We start from the raw sequence: 24,551 nt of genomic DNA, 5'->3' as shown, positions 1-24,551 counted from the left end.
TTTGTACCTTTTCTTTTGATATTTTTTATCACTGTGAATAATAGTGAGTAAACCAAGTTACATTAACTCTATTATTTTAGATTAATTGCACAGTAGAAGGTCACTAAATTTATAAATTTCAAAGTTTTGTTTAGGACTAAACATGAGGGGAGAATTTTTAATGTTATTTCTAAAACATGAGTAGGAGAGGTGGTGCTCACTCCTGCAAGGTGTTGAGCTCTCCAACACTTTTTATCTTGAGAACCATATAAAGTAACCTTATCGTCACTGATTATTTCAGTCTGTCTTCTAGAGCTGACTTTCCTTGTTATGTATACCTTCTGTTGTTGCTATGTATCTTTGTCCATCTCTATGGACTGCATGTAACACAACAGTTGCTATAACTATTAACCATTCAAAGTTCATTTTGATAGTCTGCTTATAAATTACTTTGATGACAGCATTAAACTTGGGTCAGCCCGAGGTTTCATTCCAAGGATACTTTTTAGGCAATACACCTTATGTGGCAAAAATACTATATTAAGGTACATATATTTTTATATTTTGCTAATTGAACTCTGTAGCATATACCAATAATTAGACATCTTAGCTTTACTGTCTGAAGTATCTGTGCAATCCTCTGAAGAATTCATGTTTCTCTGATTTCAGTCAGAGCCACTGGTTCACAGAGTTGATTCTAAGAAAATTCCATTATCCCTTCAAGTACAAAAGAGCAGTACTGTTCTCTGTTGTCTACTCCTTACCTCTCTTCCCCTGTCCCTCCATTTCATTAATGTATTGGAGGGTTGGGTTTTTTTGTTTCACAACACTTTTCAGTTAGTAGGATTTGAACAGCTCTCTGTATTTGACAATCAAACATGAGATTTAAGGTACATATTATACATCTTTATTTGTAAATCAGCAGCCTATACTTTGATCACAGAATTGTAAATATTTTATTAGCTTTTTTGTTCTGTATTTAAAAGAGGAGAAGTAGCAGTAGTGATTGTCTGGAAAACATTGCTTTATTTTTTTACTTGTTTTAGGAGACTAGAAGTATAAACAATAAATGCTGCATACCTGTTTTAGGGTTGCTTCATCTTTGCAGTGAAATTTTATAGGCTAAAATAGTGTGTTCAATACAATTATGATTAAAAAAATTGCACAAATTTTTGCACAGAGCATGTTAGTTAAAATTCTTCGAAGAGTATGGTTGTTTGTTCAATCAATCAATATTCAATACAGAACAGTTTTTTTTAATTCCTTTTTACTTAAAAATACAGTACCAGTCTCTGTTAATTGTAGCTGCTTCCAGACTATAATTATTGATGGGTTATGGAGCCTTTTGTTGAAAGGTTGCTAGTTCAAATCCAGTCTATGTGGGTAGTAATAAAGTCATCATCTGACTATTTAGAAGGCTTTGTGAAGTGTCTGGATGAAGCCATTTCCTTTCCTCATGGAAAAACTTCAAACGTAACACAAACCACTACCATAAATGACACATAAGCACATTGGTGGAGCAATACCAAGCAGCTTGTCCTGATGCTGCCCATCTTACTCTGTGGATAAAGAGCTTTAGACTCCAGGATTTTCCAGAGTGGCGTGTTTTCTAGTGCAAAATTGACTTATTTTTAAAAATGTCTGAGGAGAGGAGGAAAAGAATTGACAATAGATCAGAAAAACTGTAATCTTTAAGATTTGAATTTACTGCTTGAAATCAACATTTTCTTTATTTAATTTGTGCATCAGGAAACATGGTGGGCTAGTACTGTGGCTGTGATTTTTTTTTGTCCTGAGTTTGGAAACAGATGCAAACTTAGGAAAAGGATGTCAAGAATAAAAGGTTTCCCTTTCTAACAGGGAGTTCTTAAAGTTGAGCTTAGGGTCCCTACACAATTTTCTGTTTAAAAAAAAAATTAATCTGTCTTGTTTATTGGCATACAGGTTACTTTAATGATAAAGTCTTGTTACACTTGGTGAAACTTGATATGGGAGCTCAAAAGCACTTCTGTCATTTCCTTTCTTTCTCCCTCTTTTGGCAAAATTATAATTGTTGCTGCACTGTGACTGTGTATCTTGCTGCTTTACCTCATTACCCATTCTGTAACTTGTATATGGATGCCAATTTTTGTACTATTACTGCTTTTGTGCTTGTATATCAGTCAGGTTTTCTTCTTTGGTATTTCTCATGTGACATGAATTATATCTGTTGCAGAAAATGGATTAACACAGTTCTGCTTCGAATTCATGATCAGATTTGTGTTAATTCAGTGGTATGTTCTGCTCTCAGGTGTACTGGCACATTGCTGTTGGGACTGTCTTGCATAGCAAGTTTAAGAATCACTTTGAAAAAACAATGTGCTAAGCCAAAGTGATAAGTGTGAAACCCAAAAGCATGGGAGTGTGACCTTTCTTGCTGAAAATCAATGCTGTCAGAGTAGCTGGATGTGCTGTTGTTTCTTCAGGAGCTGTGGAGACAGTTAACATATTTCACACTATCTTGTACAGTCTAGCATGTAGGAAAATTGAGATTTAGAGTGGAAAGAGAGCCAACTCTATCTTGCCAGCTTTTTTGAAAAAAAATTCACTGCTTATTATCTAAAATGAGATACTTCTACCTTTTTCAAACCTTTTATAAAACTGTTTCAATATTGCCATTTATTTAGAAAGCTGCTTACTGAATTTTAACTCTTTTGTAATAATATACCTTGTAGTTCTTAGTGTTACCATAGGACACTAAAGATATTTACAAGCCTATTTTCTAAAGTGGTCCTCCATGTTCAGAAAAGTAATTATTACTCTGAAAAGGTGGATTGTGCAGTATTGCAACAGGTTATTTTCATGCAGTATTTTCTATGCTTACTGTATGATAAGAGAGTATCTTTAGAATTGTTTGAAAGAACACATAGTTGAAGCCCAGGGAATTTATCAAAGAGGAGAAATAGTATTATTCATTAGGAAACTGAGCAGATCTGAAGTGTCAGACAAACTTAAAGTTGAGATTTGAATACTCATAGGACTTCCTCCAGAGAGAGACCAGAATTTCAGATGTTGAAATAGGGACGAGCCAGGAATGAGGTAGAGAGACTATAGTAACAGAAGAGAGTGGAGAAATCAATAGAAGAGACGTTCCAATTGAAGGCAAGCATCAAGAACTCATATGGGGAGGAAGGCTAGGGGAAAGAAAACATGAAAGCAGGAGCAATGTTGAAAAAGAAATGGTGAGATTTGAACAGTGGGGAACTTGGAGGTAACAAAAGTGAAGACCCAACAGTTCGTCATGAAGATCAGATTAACAGTGACATAGATGTTGAATATGGGGGTCCAACCAGAGATGAAAAGTCAAATAAATTTTAAAAAGTGGGAGGCAGTGGAGTCAGCCTGTTCATCAATGTGGAATTTAAAGTCACTTCTGCTGGGAGTAGAGAATTGAACAGAGAAAGTCATAGAAGTGGAGGATGGTCCATAGGGACAGGAGATAATAGCCACTTAGGGCTTATCTACACTTACCGGGGGATTGACACAGGGCGAAGGATGCATTGGCGGTCGAGAAGACCTGTTAAATCGACCAATGCACAGCTACAGACTAGGGACCGAATGGCTAGGCAGCAGTTCTGCGGAAAAGGACCTAGGGGTGACAGTGGACGAGAAGCTGGATATGAGTCAGCAGTGTGCCCTTGTTGCCAAGAAGGCCAATGGCATTTTGGGATGTATAAGTAGGGGCATAGCGAGCAGATCGAGGGACGTGATCGTTCCCCTCTATTCGACATTGGTGAGGCCTCATCTGGAGTACTGTGTCCAGTTTTGGGCCCCACACTTCAAGAAGGATGTGGATAAATTGGAGAGAGTCCAGCGAAGGGCAACAAAAATGATTAGGGGACTGGAACACATGACTCATGAGGAGAGGCTGAGGGAGCTGGGATTGTTTAGCCTGAAGAAGAGAAGAATGAGGGGGGATTTGATAGCTGCTTTCAACTACCTGAAAGGGGGTTCCTAAGAGGATGGCTCTAGACTGTTCTCAATGGTAGCAGATGACAGAACGAGGAGTAATGGTCTCAAGTTGCAGTGGAGGAGGTTTAGATTGGATATTAGGAAAAACTTTTTCACTAAGAGGGTGGTGAAACACTGGAATGCGTTACCTAGGGAGGTGGTAGAATCTCCTTCCTTAGAGGTTTTTAAGGTCAGGCTTGACAAAGCCCTGGCTGGGATGATTTAACTGGGAATTGGTCCTGCTTTGAGCAGGGGGTTGGACTAGATGACCTCCTGAGGTCCCTTCCAACCCTGATATTCTATGATTCTATGACCACAGATCGCTTTCCTGTAGACTTTTGTACTCCACCGGATCGAGAAGAGTAAGGGGAGTTGACGGCATTTGTTGAACTGACATAACTGAGGGGAAGTTTACTGAAAACCTTTGGAAAGCATTTGGATCATTTTGACTTCCCGATCATGAACAGCAGGCATTTGTCACTCCCATCAGTGTTAGCACAGATGAGCACATATACCCTGTCCTTTGAAGCTTTCTTTCCTTCTAGCTTTTCATTTTTTTTCTACATGTCCTCCGTCACAGAGTTTCACTGGACTTAGGCATTCCTTGTCAAACACATTCCAATAATATAATTCTAGCAGGTTTCCATAACTCTTTGTACACATCCTGTACATATATCATTCAAGAATATAATGATCAGTGAGTTTAGTATTCCAATGATATCTGACATGCCACTTATTGTGTATGTTATGTATCATGACAACAGTATATCAGGTGTAGCGAGAACATCAGGCCTGGCAGGAGTTGCTGACACAAAGTGAATCACCAGTGGACCTCTATCACACACCCCTTGTTTGTTTCAGTAGATTGTGGAATTGTGTTAGCTTATTGCTACCATCCCAAATCTCAGTGGATATGTTCATTCTCAAGAGTTATATACCTTAAGTTGCAAAATTTCTTGTAATTGCTATTTTTTCTACCCCATGCCTTCAGGAATCCCAGTGTAGTGTCCACTGTCTTCAAAAATCCTCATAATAATTTGTGGTAGTATACAATGAAAGTAAAGCATTAATAAGAGTTTACCATTGTCTGTCTCTTTCCAATCTGATATGTAAAATATTTGGCTTTCTGTATTCTGAACCACCATAATGAGTGAATTGAATTTTGTATCTGAAATATAATGTTTTGTCTCCAACTGCTCAAATGGAGTATTTAAAACTGTTGGGAGATGGTTGTTGGTTATTGCTAGAATAGGTTGTGCTACCAAGACAGTATTTCATCGTCCCTGGCTTCTGCTATCACTTGCACATGGTGTGTTTATTCTTGTATCTCACACCACGTTACAGATCTGATACACACTTTTGTAATTTAGCAGTTTTCTGTAGGGTAAATGGTGTGAGGTGAGGTTTTAATGCTTGGAGGTATGGGAGTTGGGGCTTCACAGCCCTATAGCATTGCATGTTCTATCTGCCAAAACTTTCATGCCTCCTAAAAGTAATTTTGAACTTTTAATTAGTTTGAACTTTTAATTTAATTTTACAATACATTCCACTATTATACTAAGTTCATCTTCCATGTATTTACTTTGTAGTGCAAGCAAGCAGAAGCCAGGGCACTCATGGTTTGAAGCAAGTTCTGTTTAGTATACTTACATGGCTTGCATTCTTGCATGACTGTAATAGCCCATGGGTAAAAAATAATAATGACTTTTTGTTGTGCATATATAGTTCTTTGTGCAGGTCCTTCCATTATTCTCTAAATGCAAAGAATGTGGGCAAAACACGATAAAAACCACTATTAAATGCCAATTTCTTTATCTTCTCTGTTAACTGATCATAGATATTATAGAAGCCTTGCTAAAAATAGAAAAGGAGTACTTGTGGCACCTTAGAGACTAACCAATTTATTAGAGCATAAGCTTTCGTGAGCTACAGCTCACTTCCTCAGATGCATATCGTGGAAACTGCAGCAGGCTTTATATATACACAGAGAATATGAAACAATACCTATTCCCACCCCACTGTCCTGCTGGTAATAGCTTATCTAAAGTGATCATCAGGTGGGCCATTTCCAGCACAAATCCAGGTTTTCTCACCCTCCACCCCCCCCCCACACAAATTCACTCTCCTGCTGGTGATAGCCCATCCAAAGTGACAACTCTTTACACAATGTGCATGACAATCAAGTTGGGCTATTTCCTGCACAAATCCAGGTTTTCTCACATCCCCCCCACCCCCATACACACACAAACTCACTCTCCTGCTGGTAATAGCTCATCCAAACTGACCACTCTTCAAGTTAAAATCCAAGTTAAACCAGAACATCTGGGGGGGAGGGGGGTAGGAAAAAACAAGAGGAAACAGGCTACCTTGCATAATGACTTAGCCACTCCCAGTCTCTATTCAAGCCTAAATGAATAGTATCCAATTTGCAAATGAATTCCAATTCAGCAGTTTCTCGCTGGAGTCTGGATTTGAAGTTTTTTTGTTTTAAGATAGCGACCTTCATGTCTGTGATTGCGTGACCAGAGAGATTGAAGTGTTCTCCGACTGGTTTATGAATGTTATAATTCTTGACATCTGATTTGTGTCCATTTATTCTTTTACGTAGAGACTGTCCAGTTTGACCAATGTACATGGCAGAGGGGCATTGCTGGCACATGATGGCATATATCACATTGGTGGATGTGCAGGTGAACGAGCCTCTGATAGTGTGGCTGATGTTATTAGGCCCTGTGATGGTGTCCCCTGAATAGATATGTGGGCACAATTGGCAACGGGCTTTGTTGCAAGGATAAGTTCCTGGGTTAGTGGTTCTGTTGTGTGGTATGTGGTTGTATACTTTATAAAAGGGGGGGAAAGGAATAAAGTAGAGGATTAAATTTTAGATCTGTGCCTAATCACTGTTCTTTTAACAGATGTTTTATTCAAGTCTGTGGATGCAGACTTGCCCTAAAGTGGATTTTTATGTAAGGTATACAAAAGCACTAGTGTTTATAACTTTGTATTTGAGATAAATCTAATCTTGAATACTACAGTATGTAACTTTACTCCTGTGTAAATACTGCATGTTTTAAAAAAATATATTTTTTTATTTTTATAAATCAGCATTGTGAGAAAGCCCATTGTTTCCAGGTCGTAGAATCACCCAGAAGGTGAAAAATTCTGAATTGTTGACAATACTGTCCATATGAGATAATTTTGATGCTCATATTTGAGATCCATTATTCCAGCCAAAAATAACTTTTTTTTTCTTTGTGTGCACACATTCTTATTTTGTACCAATTTTTACCACTTTTCTGTGGGCAAATGTTGTTGGAATTGGGGGTTTTACATCCTGAACACTTCCTTTCCAATTCAGATTCATTTAGAATACTGGATAATTTCTAGAAAAATTGGATAGACCTTTTTTCTGAATATCATACAAAGGTATATAAAACAAGATAATTTAATTCCCATTTTCCAACAAAGTCCTACCTTTTCAACCTGAGAGCCACATGTTATTTTGAAAGGATCCAGAGGCTGCAATTAGTACTTTGGGGCAGATTCTATGTTCTGTTCTGCTCTCTTTGTACTCCTCAAGTGGTACAAGGAGAGCAGAAAGTTGGAGGACATAGAACTGTTGTTGCTGGTTCCTGCTTCCACACATTCTCAATGAACAACATAGGCAGAGGGTATCATAGGCTGGGGAGGCTAAGCCTCCCGAAACCCAGACGGTGTCCCTGCCCGTGCTCCTTCCCAAGGCCATGCCCTTGCTCCCCCTCTCCCCTGAAGCTGGTGGGGGCTCAGCTCCAGCCAGTGACCTGAGGCTCGGGCCTGCTGGCGGCTCAGTGCTGGGGCTGACGCTCGGGGGGGTCTTGGCCAGCTGGCATCTCAGGGCTCCTCTGGCCACAGGGGATGGGGGGAATACTCAGGACTCAGTTAGGCCCAGGGGGTGCTCGGGTGGAGCCAGTGGGCTAGCCTTCCTGAAGAGGGGGTTCACCCTCCGCCCATGAAGAACGGTGGGGAGAAGAAATAGGAGTGTAATGCCAGCTGGGGACCACCAGAATGCAAACAACGTTATGTCACAAAATGTATTTGTGCTCACTGTTGGGAAATTATGACTCCTATATTGTTGTGTGTGGCAGACTTGCTGCCATTGCAAACCATTACAGTACTGAATTCCAAGACTGGTTGTTTGCCTCTGGAAGGTGAAGAAGACAAAGCAAGCTGTTTTTTGAGAAGATGCAGCTGTGTATTCCACTTCAGTGTGTGTGTGCTCCCAGTTCACTGGAGCCAGAGAAATTTACCTAGCAGTACCCGTAGAGAGGTGGCGTTCATGCCTTGTGGCCATAGCCCTTCCCCTGGCTTCATGAGGCGGTGCCATCCCAACCCTTTCTCTGTTCCTTCTTATTGCCTGCAGGTGGAGTCGGAGCTGTGTGTGATCTCAGCCTCACAACCTCTCACCTGGTTAGTTTTTTCTCTTGTGGTATATAGGTAGTAGTACCCTTAGTGTTAGAGTAGTTTGTTTCCCTTGGGAATTCCCTCACTGGGATTTAAACATTGCCCTGTGTGTGGGGAAGCGAGCCCCAACAGTGATCCCCACATGTGGTGCTTGCTGTGTCTCAGTAAAGCCCACATCAAGGAGCATTGCACGATATGCAGATCATTTAAGAAATAGATTCAAGTGGCTCAGGATTTTCTCCTGAAGCAGCATCTGCTCAAAAACGCCAGGCAGTGGGTTCAGTAAAACACCCTCATCGGGTCAGATATCGCCCTTGGGCGCTGAGAGCGCTGCCACTTCACATTCCAGAGCATATGCATCCCTGAAGAAAGAGAGGAGCCCCGGTACCTAGTAGGGAGGTTAGAAACCCTGTACCATTGACTCTCCTGTACTGTTGGCATCAGTTCTGTCTTTTGGTCATATGTTAAGTCTAGTACTGACGAGGGAGATGCTGGGCTACCAAATGTTTCCACATCAGCAGCATATTAAGCAGGTATAGACCTCCTCTGCCTTTTGGTCCTGACCTCTCTTTTGGTCCAGGACTTTGCCAGGGCTGTGTTAACTACAGCCCCTTCAATTGAATGAGCCAGCGAACCCTCGGGTCTGTTTGCACTGAACTCAAATGTTCTCCTTCCACAAATTGTGGAAGTAGGGCTTGTTCTGGAATCAGAATGGGGGACCTTGGTACCAGGAATCTCCTCGGCACTGCTGCATTCGGCACCACAAATTTTTTTCATAGTGGCTTTCACAGCCCTTGATGTCAGTACTATGAGATACTCCAGTACTACTGTTCCCTTTGGGACCTACGCTGCTTCCTGCACCAGCATGCTCTGTACTGAGAGTACAGGATCCATCGGCAGTGCCTCCTCCATCCTCGTTCTGGGCAACGAATGAGTCAGACTGCATACTCACTCCTTCTGGTCTTGCTCTGCTCTTACCTCAGGATCCCTAGGCTCCTGTATGTCTGAATCGGGGTCATCATCTTCCCACTCTCCATTGCCCAACCAGCATCAAGGGCTGACCATGGACAGTTATGGTTACCAGGTTATGGTTACCAGGATTGGTTTTGGGACCAATCTTATTTAATCTTTTTACTACTGACCTCGGCACAAAAAGTGGGAGTGTGCTAATAAAGTTTGCGGACGATACAAAGCTGGGAGGTATTGCCAATTTAGAGAAGGACAGGGATATCATACAGGAGGATCTGGATGACCTTGTAAACTGGAGTAATAGTAATAGGATGAAATTTAATAGTGAGAAGTGTAAGGTCATGCATTTAGGGATTAATAACAAGAATTTTAGTTATAAGCTGGGGATGCATCAGTTAGAAGTAACGGAGGAGGAGAAGGACCTTGGAGTAGTGGTTGATCATTGGCAGCTCATAGTCATCCTATGTGATATGGCTGTGAAAAAAGCTAATGCGGTCTTGGGATGCATCAGGAGAGGTATTTCCAGTAGGGATAAGGAGGTTTTAGTACCGTTATACAAGGCACTGGTGAGACCTCATCTGGAATACTGTGTGCAGTTCTGGTCTCCCATGTTTAAGAAGGATGAATTCAAACGGGAACAGGTACAGAGAAGGGCTACTAGGATGATCCGAGGAATGGAAAACTTGTCTTATGAAAGGAGACTCAAGGAGCTTGGCTTGTTTAGCCTAACAAAAAGAAGGTTGAGGGGAGATATGATTGCTCTCTATAAATATATCAGAGGGATAAATACCGTAGAGGGAGAGGAATTATTTAAGCTCAATGTGGACACAAGAACAAATGGATATAAACTGGCCATGGGGAAGTTTAGACTTAAAATTAGACGAAGGTTTCTAACCATCAGAGGAGTGAAGTTGTGGAATAGCCTTCCAAAGGAAGCAGTGGGGGCAAAAGATCTATCTGGCTTTAAGATTAAACTCGATAAGTTTATGGAGGAGATGGTATGATGGGATAACATGGTTTTGGTAATTAAATATTCATGGTAAATAGGCCCAATGGCCTGTGATGGGATATTAGATGGGGTGAGATCTGAGTTACCCAGGAAAGAATTTTCTGTAGTATCTGGCTGGTGAATCTTGCCCATATGCTCAGGGTTTAGCTGATTGCCATATTTGGGGTCAGGAAGGAATTTTCCTCCAGGGCAGATTGGAAGAGGCCCTGGAGGTTTTTCGCCTTCCTCTGTAGCATGGGGCACGGATCACTTGCTGGAGGATTCTCTGCTCCTTGAAGTCTTTAAACCGCAATGTGAGGACTTCAATAGCTCAGACATAGGTGAGAGGTTTTTCGCAGGAGTGGGTGGGTGAAATTCTGTGGCCTGCGTTGTGCAGGAGGTCAGACTTGATGATCATAATAGTCCCTTCTGACCTTAGTATCTATGAATCTATGACTGGCGAGCATCTCGTGGTCAGGACGGAGGTCTCTGGCCCAGCACCTACTGACCTCCAATGCCTTATCCATGTCAGTGGCCTCCAATGAATCGAATCCATGGGATGCTCCTTGGTTGCAGAGGTCTGCTGTTTTGTCTCGCTCAAAGGCGAGATTGCCAGCCAGTTCTGCAGTGGTATCCGTGAATCTGCTGCAGACCCAGTCATTGGCGGTCTTTCTCCCTGTGGAGCCTCCAGAGTCATCCCATCTGGGTCTGTCAGCCCTGGAGCAGAATCCAGCTCTGGCTCAGTTAAGAGCCTTGTCTTTGTCTCTGGATGATGCTGTGCTGCCTGGTTTATCCACCCCTAGTGGAGAATTTTAAGAAGTACTAAGACCTTTTGCAAAGTGCTACTTCCCTCGGTATCCAAACAGAGATATTGCAGGAAAACATCCATGAATTGGTGAACATTTTACTGCTCCTGGGAAGATTGCCCTCCCTATCCATAATGTGCTCCTTGAACTGACTAAGCATATCTGGAGCATGTCAGCTTTGGTACCATCTGTGGCTGAATACATGGAAAAGCGCTATTTCATCCCCCACAGCAATTTGAGTGGTTTTACTCCCATCTGGCCCCAATTCCCTAGTTGTAACTGCAATGAACGACAGAGCCTGGCAGGGCAGATTTAAGTCCACCTCCAAAGATAGGGACTCCTAAACAATTAGGGGCAGGAAGATCTACCTTGCAGATGCGTACTGCTAACCAGCAAGGCTTGTTGCCCAAATATGGCTTTGATAGCTATGTCAAAGTTCACAGACCAGCAGCCCAAGGCCTCGTGCATAGTAGCTAAGACATCTTTGCAAGCCATGCTCTGCATCATGGACAGATCGACCAGGGAGCTAGCCTCTGCGGTCACCATGAGGTGGGCTTCCTGGCTGCAGAATTAGGGTGTTGTCCCCAATGTCCAGCAAGCCACTGGAGATTTGCCCTTCAGTGGCAAACACTGTTCTCAGACAAAACTGACAAGTTGTCACATTCCTTCAAGGACTCTATTTCTACCCTGCGGTCCTTGGGGGTGTACACGCCAGCAGTGAAGAGGCACCACTCCAGCAGCAGTACCATCTGCAGTGCATGTTTGGCTAGCCATTTCCTCCTCCAAGACAGAGGGATGGATCCCACAGGAGAAAGCAGTTGGGCTTGGGGTTCGAGCAGTTCACATGCCCTCTCCTGTATCTTTCCAAGTGCCCATTTTGATTCCTCAGTCCAGTTGTTGCTTCTCCCTCCGCATCTCCCCACCTTTGGGGACAAGTTGGCCCACTTTCACAATGCTTTGAGCTTGATGACTACCAACAGCTGGGTCTTAAGCGCCATCAGATTGGGTTATGCCATCCAGTTCCTCTCCACATCCCTCTTTAGGTACCTCTCTCACAAGATAATGCTCCTTGAGCAGGTGCGCACTCTGTTGGTTTTGGGAATGGGGGAAGAGGTTCTACCAGAACACTGGGGACATGGCTTCTACTCCCAGTACTTCCTGGGTACCCACCCCCTTGGATTTGGGAAAGACCCATCCTTGACCTTTGTGGCCTCAACAAATATATCTGGTACATGACAATACCACCACAGTGTATTATGTGAATAAACAAGGGGAAACACAAACAAGGTTGCTCTGCTTGGAGGCAATCAGTGATAGTTCTACATTGAGTAGAACATTACTCTGATAGCCATTCACTTGCCTGGGATCAGAATCTTCTTGTGAACCATCTCAGCAGGTATTTTTCCCTAAGTCACAAATGGTCCCTGAAAATAAGTGTTCTCCAGGTCATCTTCACAGCTTCGGACATCCTGACGATCAACCTGTTCACTACAGAAGACAACAGGAAATGTCATCTGTTCTGCACTCAAGGGGAGCTCGGTCCAGGCCCCCTGTCAGCCGCTTTCCATCGCAGTTGGCAGTCAACTCTCCTGTATGCCTTTTCCCCAATTCTGATCACCCCTCAGGTCATCCTCAATCTTATGGCAGATCAGGTCAACCTTATTCTTGTTGCCCTGGCGTGGCCGAGACAGTGCTGGTTCTCCAACCTTCTCACTCTGTCTGTTCAGCCTCCCTTATTGTTTCATTTACATCCTGAGGCGCTTAGTCACAATCACAGCGGCACTTTGCATCCCATTCTCAGCTCCCAGCATCTCATAGCATGGCTGCTTCATGGCTGAATGAAGAGGAAGAGCAGTGTTTGGCGACTGTCCAGCAAGTCCTGCTCAACAGTAGAAAGTCCTGTAACAGAACAGCCTACTCAGCTAAATGAAAGCAGTTTTCAGTGTGGTCATTAGCCAGTGGAATTCAACCAACACTGGCTTCTATCCAGGACATCTTGGAGTACCTGCTACATCTTCACATGTTGGTGCTTACACTTAGTTCATTGGAAATGCATCTGGCAGTGATATTATCATTTCATCCCTCTGTTCAGGGAAGATTAGTCTTCTCTGACGCCATGGTAACAAGGTTCTTAAAAGGACTTTTGTCTACATCCCCTGGTCCAACAGCTGTTTCCCCAGTGGAACTTAAGCACAGTCCTGGCAGCTCTGATGGGTCCTCCACTTGCGCTGCTAGCATCTTGCCCCTTTCCACTGTAGGGTCAGAAAACTGCTTTCCTGATAGCAATAACCTCTACAAAGGAGTGTGTGTGAGCTGCAGGCTTTAAGGGCAGAGCTTCCTTATAAACAGTTCTCCAAAAACAAGGTGACTTTATGATCACATCCAAAATATGTGTCTAAAGTTATCTGTTTCATTTGAACCAGGAGCTATATTTGTTTTTTCCTAAACTGCATTCATCTCCAGAGGAGCATTGTCTCCATACCTTAGATATAGAGAGCCACCACAATATATTTTAAATACTGCACACAAATACACTATTTATATTAAGAAAAGGAGTACTTGTGGCACCTTAGAGACTAACCAATTTATTTGAGCATAAGCTTTCGTGAGCTACAGCTAACTTCATCAGATGCATACTGTGGAAAGTGTAGAAGATCTTTTTATACACACAAAGCATGAAAAAATACCTCCCCCCACCCCACTTTCCTGCTGGTAATAGCTTATCTAAAGTGATCACTCTCCTTACAATGTGCATGATAATCAAGTTGGGCCATTTCCAGCACAAATCCAGGGTTTAACCAGAACGTCTTGGGGGGGGGGGGGAAGAAAACCTGGATTTGAGCTGGAAATGGCCCACCTTGATTATCATACACATTGTAAGGAGAGTGGGGTGGGGGGAGGTATTTTTTCATGCTCTGTGTGTATAAAAAGATCTTCTACACTTTTCACAGTATGCATCCGATGAAGTGAGCTGTAGCTCACGAAAGCTTATGCTCAAATAAATTGGTTAGTCTCTAAGGTGCCACAAGTACTCCTTTTCTTTTTTTGCGAATACAGACTAACACGGCTGTTACTCTGATACCTTAGATATCTGGCCTTTTATCTGGACAGAACTAAACAGTTTCATGTTTTGCCCTCATTGTTTGTATTGTATGCAGGCCACATGAATGGTCAACCTGTCTCTTTGCAGATGATCTCCAAATGGATAATATCCTGCATCAAAACAGCATGTGAAATAGCCTCAGCTATTCCCCCTCGCTGGGTGCGAGCTCACTTTACAAGGGCATAAGCAACATCCATAGCGTTTCTCATTGTATTCTTTTCCGTATTGGACATTTTGAAGGACTGCTGTGTGGTTGTCAATTCATGTGGTTGTACATTCATGAACCATTACACTCTAACTTCATCTTCCAGGGTGGATGTAGGCTTTGGTTGAGCGGTTCTGCGGTCCTTGTTTAGGTAGACTCAGAGCCTTGCCTCCTGTGGGGTGGGTACGGCTTGTGAGTCACCTAAGTGAAAAACACATCTGTAACAACTCAAAGAAGAAATGATTGCTTACAGTAACTGTGGTTCTTTGAGATGTGATGCTGACGTGTATTCCACAACCCGCCCTGTGTCCCCTCTGCATTGAAATCTTGTGTTCGGTGCAAAGGAACTGAGGGAGGGTAGGGACGGTGCCACCTCATGTAGCCAATGGAGGGGCTATGGCCACAAGCGCCACCCCTCTATGGATACTGGGAGGCAAATTTCTCCCACTCAAGTTTGCTGGGCTCACAGCTGCATCACATCTCGAAGAACCACAGTTACAGTGAGTAACTGTTTCTTTCTCCTTTCCAGCTGCTGAGGGCGTAGAGCTTTACATTTCAGACACTTGTTAAAAGAAGATCCAAAAGATGGAGCCTCCTTTTCCAGCAGCTGGTAGTTTGAGTGGGGGTTGGACTTCTCATCATGTTATCACTGAAGCTTCCTACCCTTATTTCCATATCTGCATATGACTGCTAGGTATCCATGAATCTTCTCAAGCTCTGTGTTCTATTTTAATTACTATATATTTAAAGTCCGGATGAAGTTCTGAAATTACTATAAAAGTCCATTTCAAATGGCATAGTCCCCGACATCACCTCACCACCTCAAAACAGCCACATTTCTAGAACTAATCTATATTGAACTGGATTTTTTTTTTTTTTTTTACTTTTCAAGACCATGTAGATCCGTGGTTCTCAACCAGCATCCCAATCAGCACACATCTGCTCCCCAGCAACATCCTCAGGGCCATACAAGTAGTATATAGATTGTGTGGATGTGCCCATATAACACACACAGAGCCGCATATGCGGCCCACAATGGTAAATAGGTTGAGAACCACTGTTCTAAATTATAAATTCTTTTGAGCAGACACTGTCTTCTTTTATGTTTGTACAACATGTAACAAAATTGGGCCCTGATCCTAATTTGTTCCTCTGTTTAAAAATGAATGCTATCAATAAAATCCCATAGAGAAGAGGAAGGTGATAGGCTGTAAGTTTGAATTGAAGACCACAAGTAATACCAGAGGGAAAATCCCAGTCTGGAATCCATGCAGCATGTGATTCCTTAAAACCAGCAGCAGCAGCAAAAAAAAAAAAACCAAAAAAGCCAATATGCCTATTAAGAAGTGAGAGAGATGGATAAGACATTGGCAACCATAAAATGGTGAAAAGATTCCAGATCTTACAGTTCTAGTGGCAGTGATTAAGATAGATGTTAGTCCTACCAATGCAGAGAAGATATGTGCTAAAATATTCCAAGACACTGGGAACCTTTTCTTTAAAAGTGTTTTTTATTTAAAAATCCATTTTATTGTAAGTAACATATACAATCTTTAATCCGACACTTTCCAAATTTGTCAGAAATTCTTCATACCTGATATTAAGCATACCAATTTCTAATAAATTAGTTATTCCAATCAAAAGTTACAGTGGATAGAAAACAGAACTTAGAATTGGGGGGTGGGAAGCTAGACTCTCCTTAACTGTGGAACCTTTACTGGTGGTGTCATACTGAGTATGTTTGATTTAATAAAAATATTGTGCCTTCCCTTGATTGTTCCTCCCTATTTCTTCGTACCTTAGCCGTTTTTTGTTTTTCCAATCTTGAGACCTGGAATCAATGTAGTAAATTGGGGTATTACTTAACACATACTGTGACAGTATGTATTGTGAAATTTCTTCTGTTAGTCTAGAAGAAACATTAGTAACAGATTTATAAGTGACGGTTTATTTTTGTGAATCTGGGTTTAATGCTAACATTTTGTGCAAGATTGTGGAAACAGTTGTGAGGTAAACATGATGAGTAATCTGGACCTGAAAGCAGAACAGATTGACTTTAAAGCAAGCTCTTAATTTAAAGATCTATTTAATTTGATAGGAAGCAAGAGAAATTCCACACTCTTAATTGCATTCAGGAAATATCATTGAATTGTCTAATACAGAAGTCTTTGGAGAATCCTGAATCCTTAGTTTAAGTATCTCTACCTCTGAAGAATCTGTTGAAGGTTAATTCTTGGTCACATATTTAAATAATAAAAATAAAGCCTTTTCATGATTAACTCTGGCCTGGAATCCTTACATGCTTATCTCTTTTGGGTCAGAGGAAATATGAACGGCCGTTGGAGATTTTAAATTGGAACATGAAGGTAATCAGCAACTTGTCTAAATCTTGTTGTATGTAGGTGTTTTGGGCAACTGGCGAAGGTAATGCTTAGTTATCTGGTGTGACAGATAGTAATTGTTAATGATACAAAACTAGAATACATTCAAGTTTAAAGGCATAATAATAACCGTATGTATCAAATCACTTCAACCATTACACGATGACTTCACAATCTAAGATTACCAGACTGTGAAACGCGCAATTTTGTAAGTCTGTATCAGGTATGTGTGTTTGCTCAGAGTATACTGCACAAGTAAATAGAAAATCCCAAGTGTCCAAACATGTAAATTTACCAGCTTTAAAGAAACATCAAAATATCCACACCACCACTGCAAACAAAAATGTTAAATATTTTTTTCATAACACTTTATTTTCTGCAGGATCTACATTTCCTTTTAATAAATAATTGTGGCATAGTGAATTGCTTGGAAGAAATTAATAATGGAATACTGTATATTGAGCTTTTCACCTTTACTTAGTTTATACCATAGCCATGAGATAGACTTTTTTGGTTGTCAGTTTGATTTTTGTTTTCTGTAAGACATTAATGTATTAAGAACAGGCATAGTCTCCAACCTCTAAATATCTATCAAATAACTTACCTCAGATTTTTATTACACAACTCATTTAATATAACAAGTCACATATATGATAGTAAAAACAAAATCAACAGTGTTCTGCTTTCTAAAGATGTTATGTTTGTGAATTATAGCAATACATTACTCACCTACATATATTTGTAATATTGTAGCTAAAAATACTTGTTTAGCGTTTTTGATTTCTTCTTTAACAGTTAGTGTTAGTAGTAATACAAAAACAGCGGTCTGGGAAAATGTATATTGCCATATAGCCCAGAACAATGGGAACTGCAGTACAGAAAATGATAGTTGAATGACATTCTGATAACCAGCACTAACCATCTGGTTATGCTAACTCTTTCCAATCAGAAGCTGGAAATTAAAAATGGCCTCTTCCCTCTGTTTCTTTGCAAATGCTACTTAACTCCAGAAAAGGTGATTTACTCACCAGTGCCAATGTTCTCCTAAATTTACCATGTGGTTTCGCTCAGTGAAGGATGTCCCCCATTCTGCACTTTGGGAGGCAAGTGTATGGCTAAATGTATGTGTGTTCTCTTGCAGCAGTGGACACACATGCCATTTGTTAGCGTTTATGAGGTTTCCTAATTAGTTTCAAAACCAATGTTCTGTGCGTACACCAAGTGCTGGTGAGCTAATATCTTTCAGGGAGGTGGATACAACTTAATTTAACAAATATACATCCATTTTAGTACACAAAATATTTGGGACGATTATATTTGTTTGTCAGACAATCAAACTTGATACAAACATTGCCCTTGGAATAATCACCTTAAAATTGTTTTTCTAGCATACTAAATGATATGGAGGGGAAATTGGTTCCCTGGTTTTAAACATTTTTATTAAGCTTCTTTGTAAAGTAATGCTTTCATGGTGCATTGTTGTAAATAGCGTAATGGGTTAATATTCTAGCCTGTTGATGCTGAAGATTTAAGTTCATCTGTATTTGGCACAAATATAAGGATTTTAGTCCTTGTTTCCACATTATTTATCCATGTTACAAAACCATCTCTCTGCTAGCAATCCTTGGGGAACACCTGGTACAACAGAATATACTTCTAGCCCATCTGAAATAGTGTGGTAGTTTTACATTTCATTAAGAGCTTGTAAGTGCTTGGAAGTGTTGTAAATCTAAACTGTGGAGGCTTCTAGTGACAGAGTTCTAGAAAATATAACTCAGGACCATGAAACAAGGAAGGTCGGGTATCTTAGATAAATCACACAAACACATTCAGTTACTTTTGATAAACGTAGAACACGTCAATAGAAAGCACATAACTGTACGTATGTTAGTATGAAAAAGATTGTCTGTAGCTTCTTCTCTTTTCATCTGTAGCTTTCCTATTATCTCCTTGCATTAATTTTAATCTTTTTAATATTTCAGTCACGTAGTGTGGACAAGCAACATGCTGTAGTTAACTATGATGCCTCTTCAGATGAACACTTGGTGAAGGATTTGGGCAGCCTAAATGGGGTAAGTTAACAAATCTAAGATGGCTTCCCCAGTCATGTAAGATATATCTTTTAAAAAAAAATAGAAAACAAACAGATAATTAACAAATAATCATGAAGTTCTAGTAATGCAAATGGGGAGAACAGCTAAATAAAATGATTTTATTCCCTGCTACTATGGAACATTTAAAAGGGGCGAAGTTAAATGTTACAGTAATACCAGAGCATGTTTGTGTTAAATTAAAGTTGAAGTAGAGGAAGTTCAGAAGAATAAAAATGAACATGATGTAAGTATTTGTATTTGTACAGCATATATTGCAGTGGGTTCCTGGTCCATGACTAGGGCTCTTAGGCACTATGTTAATACAAATAATAAAAGTACTTCTGTAGCATTTCAGAAATAGAGAAGCAACAAATCTCTAGCTGAATTAGGTCAGTATATAAGCACACTAATAGATGGCATCACACTCTCTAAAATTTTAGTGCTAGGGAAAGCATACTTATTGTAGGAAATCATGTTTAGCCATGTTAATAATGAATTGGAATCTGTTTTCCTCTTTTTTTCTGGAAAAAAAGGATATGTTGTATACTTGTGTGAAAAAGTTATCCAGTAGTTGATTTCATATACAATTATTTTCTCATAGTTTATTTTATAATTTGTCTTTGCTATTTTTAGCATATCTTCTTTTTTCATTGTAATTTATCTGTGAATATCATGTAATAAATGTGAAATTAGTGGATAGAAAATCTATAGTATAATAAAGAGGCAATAAAGTTCTCAAGAGCAGAACTCTTCATAAAAAGCTTCATATGATCTTTTACATTTTAAGGGACTTCTAGGGATTGCGTTTGCAACCTGCTGGGTAAGCTTTCACCTTTCTGTAAGTGTGTTAAATATATTAGTGTACGTCATAGTAGTTTATTTTAAAGTTTAGCTACTGTCATATTTTAGTAGTCCTTTTAGACATTACCATATGAACTTTATATAGCCTGTAGCTGTGACTGAATTAAAGAATGTGAAGTATAAAACCTGTTTATTTTACAGTAGAACCTCAGTTACGTACATCTTGGGAATGGAGATTGTTCATAACTCTGAAATGTTCGTAACTCTGAACAAAACGTTATGGTTCTTTCAAAAGTTTACAAGTGAACATTGACTTAATACAGCTTTGAAACTTTACTATGCAGAAGAAAAATGCTTCTTTTAACTATCTTAATTTAAATGAAACAAGCACAGAAACAGTTATCTTACCTTGTCAAAACTTTTTAAAACTTTTCCTTTTTTTTCAGTAGTTTACATTTAACACAATACTGTACTGTATTTACTTTTCTTTTTTTTATGTCTCTGCTGTGCCTGATTGTGTACTTCCAGTTCCAAATAGGTGTGGATCAGTTCATAACTCAGATGTTCGCAACTCTGAGGTTCTACTGTATATTTAAAAAAACATGTTCACTGTGACTCCTGGGACTGTACTTAGTGAGAATGCCATCTCTTCAATGCACTTCAATTCCTGTAATATTTATGACAAGCTAAATCAGTATTGCCCATGTGTTTATCGATAGTCTTTCGTTTGTTTTTTTGTTTTAATCTCCCCAGCATCATGCCTCAGACATAGTGTGATAGCTCACCCAACATGCAAAGGCTACATATCAAAGGATTCCTTATTTTCCCCAAGTTAGGGTAGAGAATATTAGGTCATATGACTGTAGTCCTTACATTTTTACCCATCTCTTCCTTCTGAACCTCACCCGTTTTCTGCTAAACCTGATGCCCATAGCTCATAACTTTCGTTGACATCACAATGTCATATTTCAGCCAAACAACAGAAGTTGCTGGGCAGTGTATACAGTAACTTCACACCTTTCACAGAACTGAAAAATTGAACATTTCCTTGGTACACACATCACAACCTATTTTCATTTATGTGCTAACAATATGATCCCAGCTAGTAACATATGTGATGCTTTAAAAGGGTCAATTTCCTAAAGCTGAAAACAAGTATGAGCAAAATAGAATGGGAGGAGAAATTTAAGACCAATTCAAACAATTCCAGATCCTTGCTTATGTTTAGGGCGTTTTCTCTTTTATTTTATTTTTAAAAAGGGTAATTCCTTGCTTGGCTCTCTCTTTTTTTTTTTTTTTTTTTTCAGTCGGACCAGATGGCATAGCTCAACCAACTTTTGTGCAGTTTTTTATTATATTTTAAATGACAGTCTTTGTAGCCTACTGTAGAGAGGTCATGCTGAGGTGTGAGGAAAGTTAAGGAGGGGATTTGCCCAACCCAGTGTTGTCCATGCAAGCCCAAATGGGTAGGTAATAGAATGGATAAGAGGCCGCCACCTCTGTTGTGGTAGTGGAGCCCTGAGGTGTTTGTGGGACTTCTGCTCTCATGAGCCTTGATTGGTCTCTTCACAATGAGAATTACTGTGTTTGTATGAATACAGAGAATTGTTGCTTTGTAAACTTAACACAAACAGCATAGGCTGTGCTGGGGGTCACCCCATCTGCCCTGTCCTCTTCCTTCTTCACATACTTGGCCAGTAACTCTACTATGATCTCCGTAGTTCGACAGTGGCAACCTGGTCAGCAAGTCATTTAGACACCCAATCATAAAAAAAGTTTTCCAAATTAGTTCAGCTGAGACTCAGATTTTTTGTCAGACAAATATTCATTAATACATTATACTTCACTAGTATGATGGCTTCTTTTGTGCCATGCTCCAAAAATAGTTTAACAATGATCACAAAGAAGCAGGTGCTGGTGAGAAACCACTTGCAAGAGACTTGCATAGGTAAGGGGCTTCTGAAAATATTGACCTTGAACTAACAGAGTGCAAAAACTTGACCAGAAGGGTCACTTGAGTGGTGGTGGCTTGAGCACTGTTAGATGGTAATGGGCGCTGTTAGGGCATCACTTGCTGTCTATATTAGATATGTCCACATGTGGTCAGACGGTTACTACTCATTATGTCAGGGGGTGGCCAAACCGTGGCTCTTTTACAGTTAAAGTGCAGCTCTCGGAGCCCCCATGTCTCCCCCATTCTCCACCTGCCAGACTGTTTGGGAAAGCTCAGGGCTTATGCCCTGCAGTGGGGTTGTGGGACCCTAGGGGCTTCTGCCCAGCAGGGCGTGGGGGTCTTAGGGCTTCAGCAAGAGAGGTGTTGAAACCCCGAGCACTGGCAGGTGTGTCCCAAGGGGGCTGGAGCCCTGAGACCCCATGACCCCACATTTCAGAAGCCCCTAGCCCTACCACCCCACCGCAGGGTTGAAGCCCCAAGCCCAGGCTCTCGAACTTCTGAAGATTGTAATATGCAGCTTGGAGGGTCAGTAAGTTTGGCCATCCCTGCATTATGCAATAATCTGAGCTTATCTCTATGATGGGCTCGATCACAGAAAGCCCCTTGGGACTGTCACCTGGTGTGCTGAGCCTACCTGTGAGTCCGTTTTCCCCGCCAGCTTGGGACTCCAGAACCCTGTCTTGTTGAGCCAGACATGCTAGTCAGCTCCAACACAGACCCAGGGTCTGAACCACTCACCCCAAAGCTGCAGACTTAGCTGAAAACAACTTAAGAAGTGCTCCTGTCTCCAGCACCCAGACACCCAGCTCCCAATGGGATCCAAACCCCAAATAAATCTGTTTTACTCTGTATAAAGCTTATACAGGGTAAACTCATAAATTGTCTGCCCTCTATAACACTGATAGAGAGAGATGCACAGCTGTTTGCTCCCCCAGGTATTAGTCACTAACTCTGGGTTCAATAATAAGCAAAAGTGATTTTATTAAGTATAAAAAGTAGGATTTAAGTGATTCCAAGTAATGACAGACAGAACAAAGTAAGTTACCGAGCAAAATTAAACAAAACACGCAAATCTAAGCCTAATACATTAAGAAACTGCATACAGGTAAATCTCGCCCTTAGAGATGTTCCAATAAGCTTCTTTCACAGACTGGACTCTTTCCTAGTCTGGGTCCAGCAATCACTCAACCCCCCGTAGTTACTGTCCTTTATTCCAGTTTATTTCAGGCATCTCTTGGGGGTGGAGAGGCCATCTCTTAACCCAGCTGAAGACAAAATGGAGGGGTTTCCAGGGCCTTTTATATTCTTTCTCTTGTGGGCGGAAACCCCTTTGTTCTCCTGTGCAAAATCATAGCAACAAGATGGAGTTTGTAGCCACCTGGGCAAGTCACATGTCTATGAATGATTCAGCTTTTTGCAGGCCATCACCACTGTTTACATGTTAGTTTGAACGTTCCCAGGAAAGCTCAGATGTGGATTGGCGTCCCCCAAAGTTCATTGTCAGTTAAGTGTTTCTTGATTAGGCACTTACTGATAATAGTCCTTTTTCAAGAAGCTGACCAAATGCTTCACTGAGGCTACTTAGAATCAAACACATTGAGATACAAGTACATAGCCAATATTCATAACTTTGAATACAAACATGATACACACACATAGACAGCACAGTCATAACCAGCAAACTATAACCTTTCCATAGACACCCCACTTGCCCTCCTCTGTACAAGACCTGGTGCAACCATAGGACCCTGGTTGCAACAATAATCTATATGGTCACAGTTCATGTCAACTACGTCACAATCTCCTTTCTGGAAATAATTAGTATTACTGGTTTGTGTAAATTAGCATATATTTTTTTCATTATTTTCTGTTACAACTTTTGCTGTTGAATCCCCACTATACAAGGGGTGCTGTTGTCCAGAACTACGATACACTTTGGTCTCTGGGATTTAAGCCTTATGCTTACTGCAAAAAGTCTATGCCAATGAATGACCCTCATTCCAGATGCCTGAAGTGCCTCCTTGAGGGTCACATTTGAGTGCCACATCTTCGGAGGATTGAAAAAAGGACAAAAAAGGATTGAAGGGTGAGACTGCATCCACCTTCTGCACCTTCCCACTCAGGGCAAGTACCAAATACTTTCCCCTTGAATAGGAGTGCCTCTCTGGACACTGCACCAGAAAGTCATCAGTGAACCCCTTTTCCAGTGTCAAGAAAGAAGCACAAAGCATTGGAATGGCATTCCTCAAAGAAGCCAAGCTCCTTTGGAAGGTCCAGCTCCCCAGTACCATCCACTAATAAACACTGAGGAAGTAAAATGTTACCTGGAAAGACCACCCGCTTCTCATCAGGAGTTGTCGGCAGTAGTACCTGATCCATTGGACCAACTCCCACTGCAGTGCCAACCTCTTTGATGCAACAATAGCAGCATCAAGGAAATACCTTGGTACCGATGATGCCAGAGGGGACACAGCAACACAGGACCAGCTCTGCATCTCAGTACAAGATTTTCCGGTGGCACAGGAGACACACCAGCCAGTACCGGTTCCTGCTTAGGCTGTGTCTATAGACTTACTTTTAAGACAAATATAGCCCTTGGTACCATGTGCAGCTGCGTCTTCAGACTATCCAGCACTTCCTTGCCCAGTACAGTCCAGAGTAAACTCAGTATGCTGTCCCTGATACCAACATTTTCAGAGGATGCCACCTCACCTTGTCATCAACTGGTGTAGCTCCTCAATGGTCAGGGAATTCAGGGTCCTCCTCTGAGTCTGAGGTAGGTTTTGATGGCCCTAATATCTGCGATAGAAGATGACACTTACCTTCATAATGAGGATTCCAC

General features: G+C 41.0%; 1 protein-coding gene across 8 annotated transcripts in view; it reads left to right on the top strand.

Moving 5' to 3' along the window:
• The window catches only part of CEP170 (centrosomal protein 170), a 181,973-nt gene that overhangs the window by 37,734 nt on the left and 119,688 nt on the right, over window positions 1-24,551 (top strand). For all 8 annotated transcript variants that reach the window (XM_073338241.2, XM_073338248.2, XM_073338240.2 and 5 more), the window contains exon 3: window positions 18,844-18,933. In XM_073338241.2, the coding sequence (XP_073194342.1) occupies window positions 18,844-18,933 (90 nt within the window). The remainder of the gene's footprint in view (window positions 1-18,843; window positions 18,934-24,551) is intronic.

The sequence above is a fragment of the Lepidochelys kempii genome, chromosome 3, assembly GCF_965140285.1.
Source record: "Lepidochelys kempii isolate rLepKem1 chromosome 3, rLepKem1.hap1, whole genome shotgun sequence".
Taxonomy (NCBI): domain Eukaryota; kingdom Metazoa; phylum Chordata; order Testudines; family Cheloniidae; genus Lepidochelys; species Lepidochelys kempii.
The sequence above is the reverse complement of the archived record's forward strand: the minus strand, read 5'-3'. Positions and strand labels throughout refer to the sequence as shown.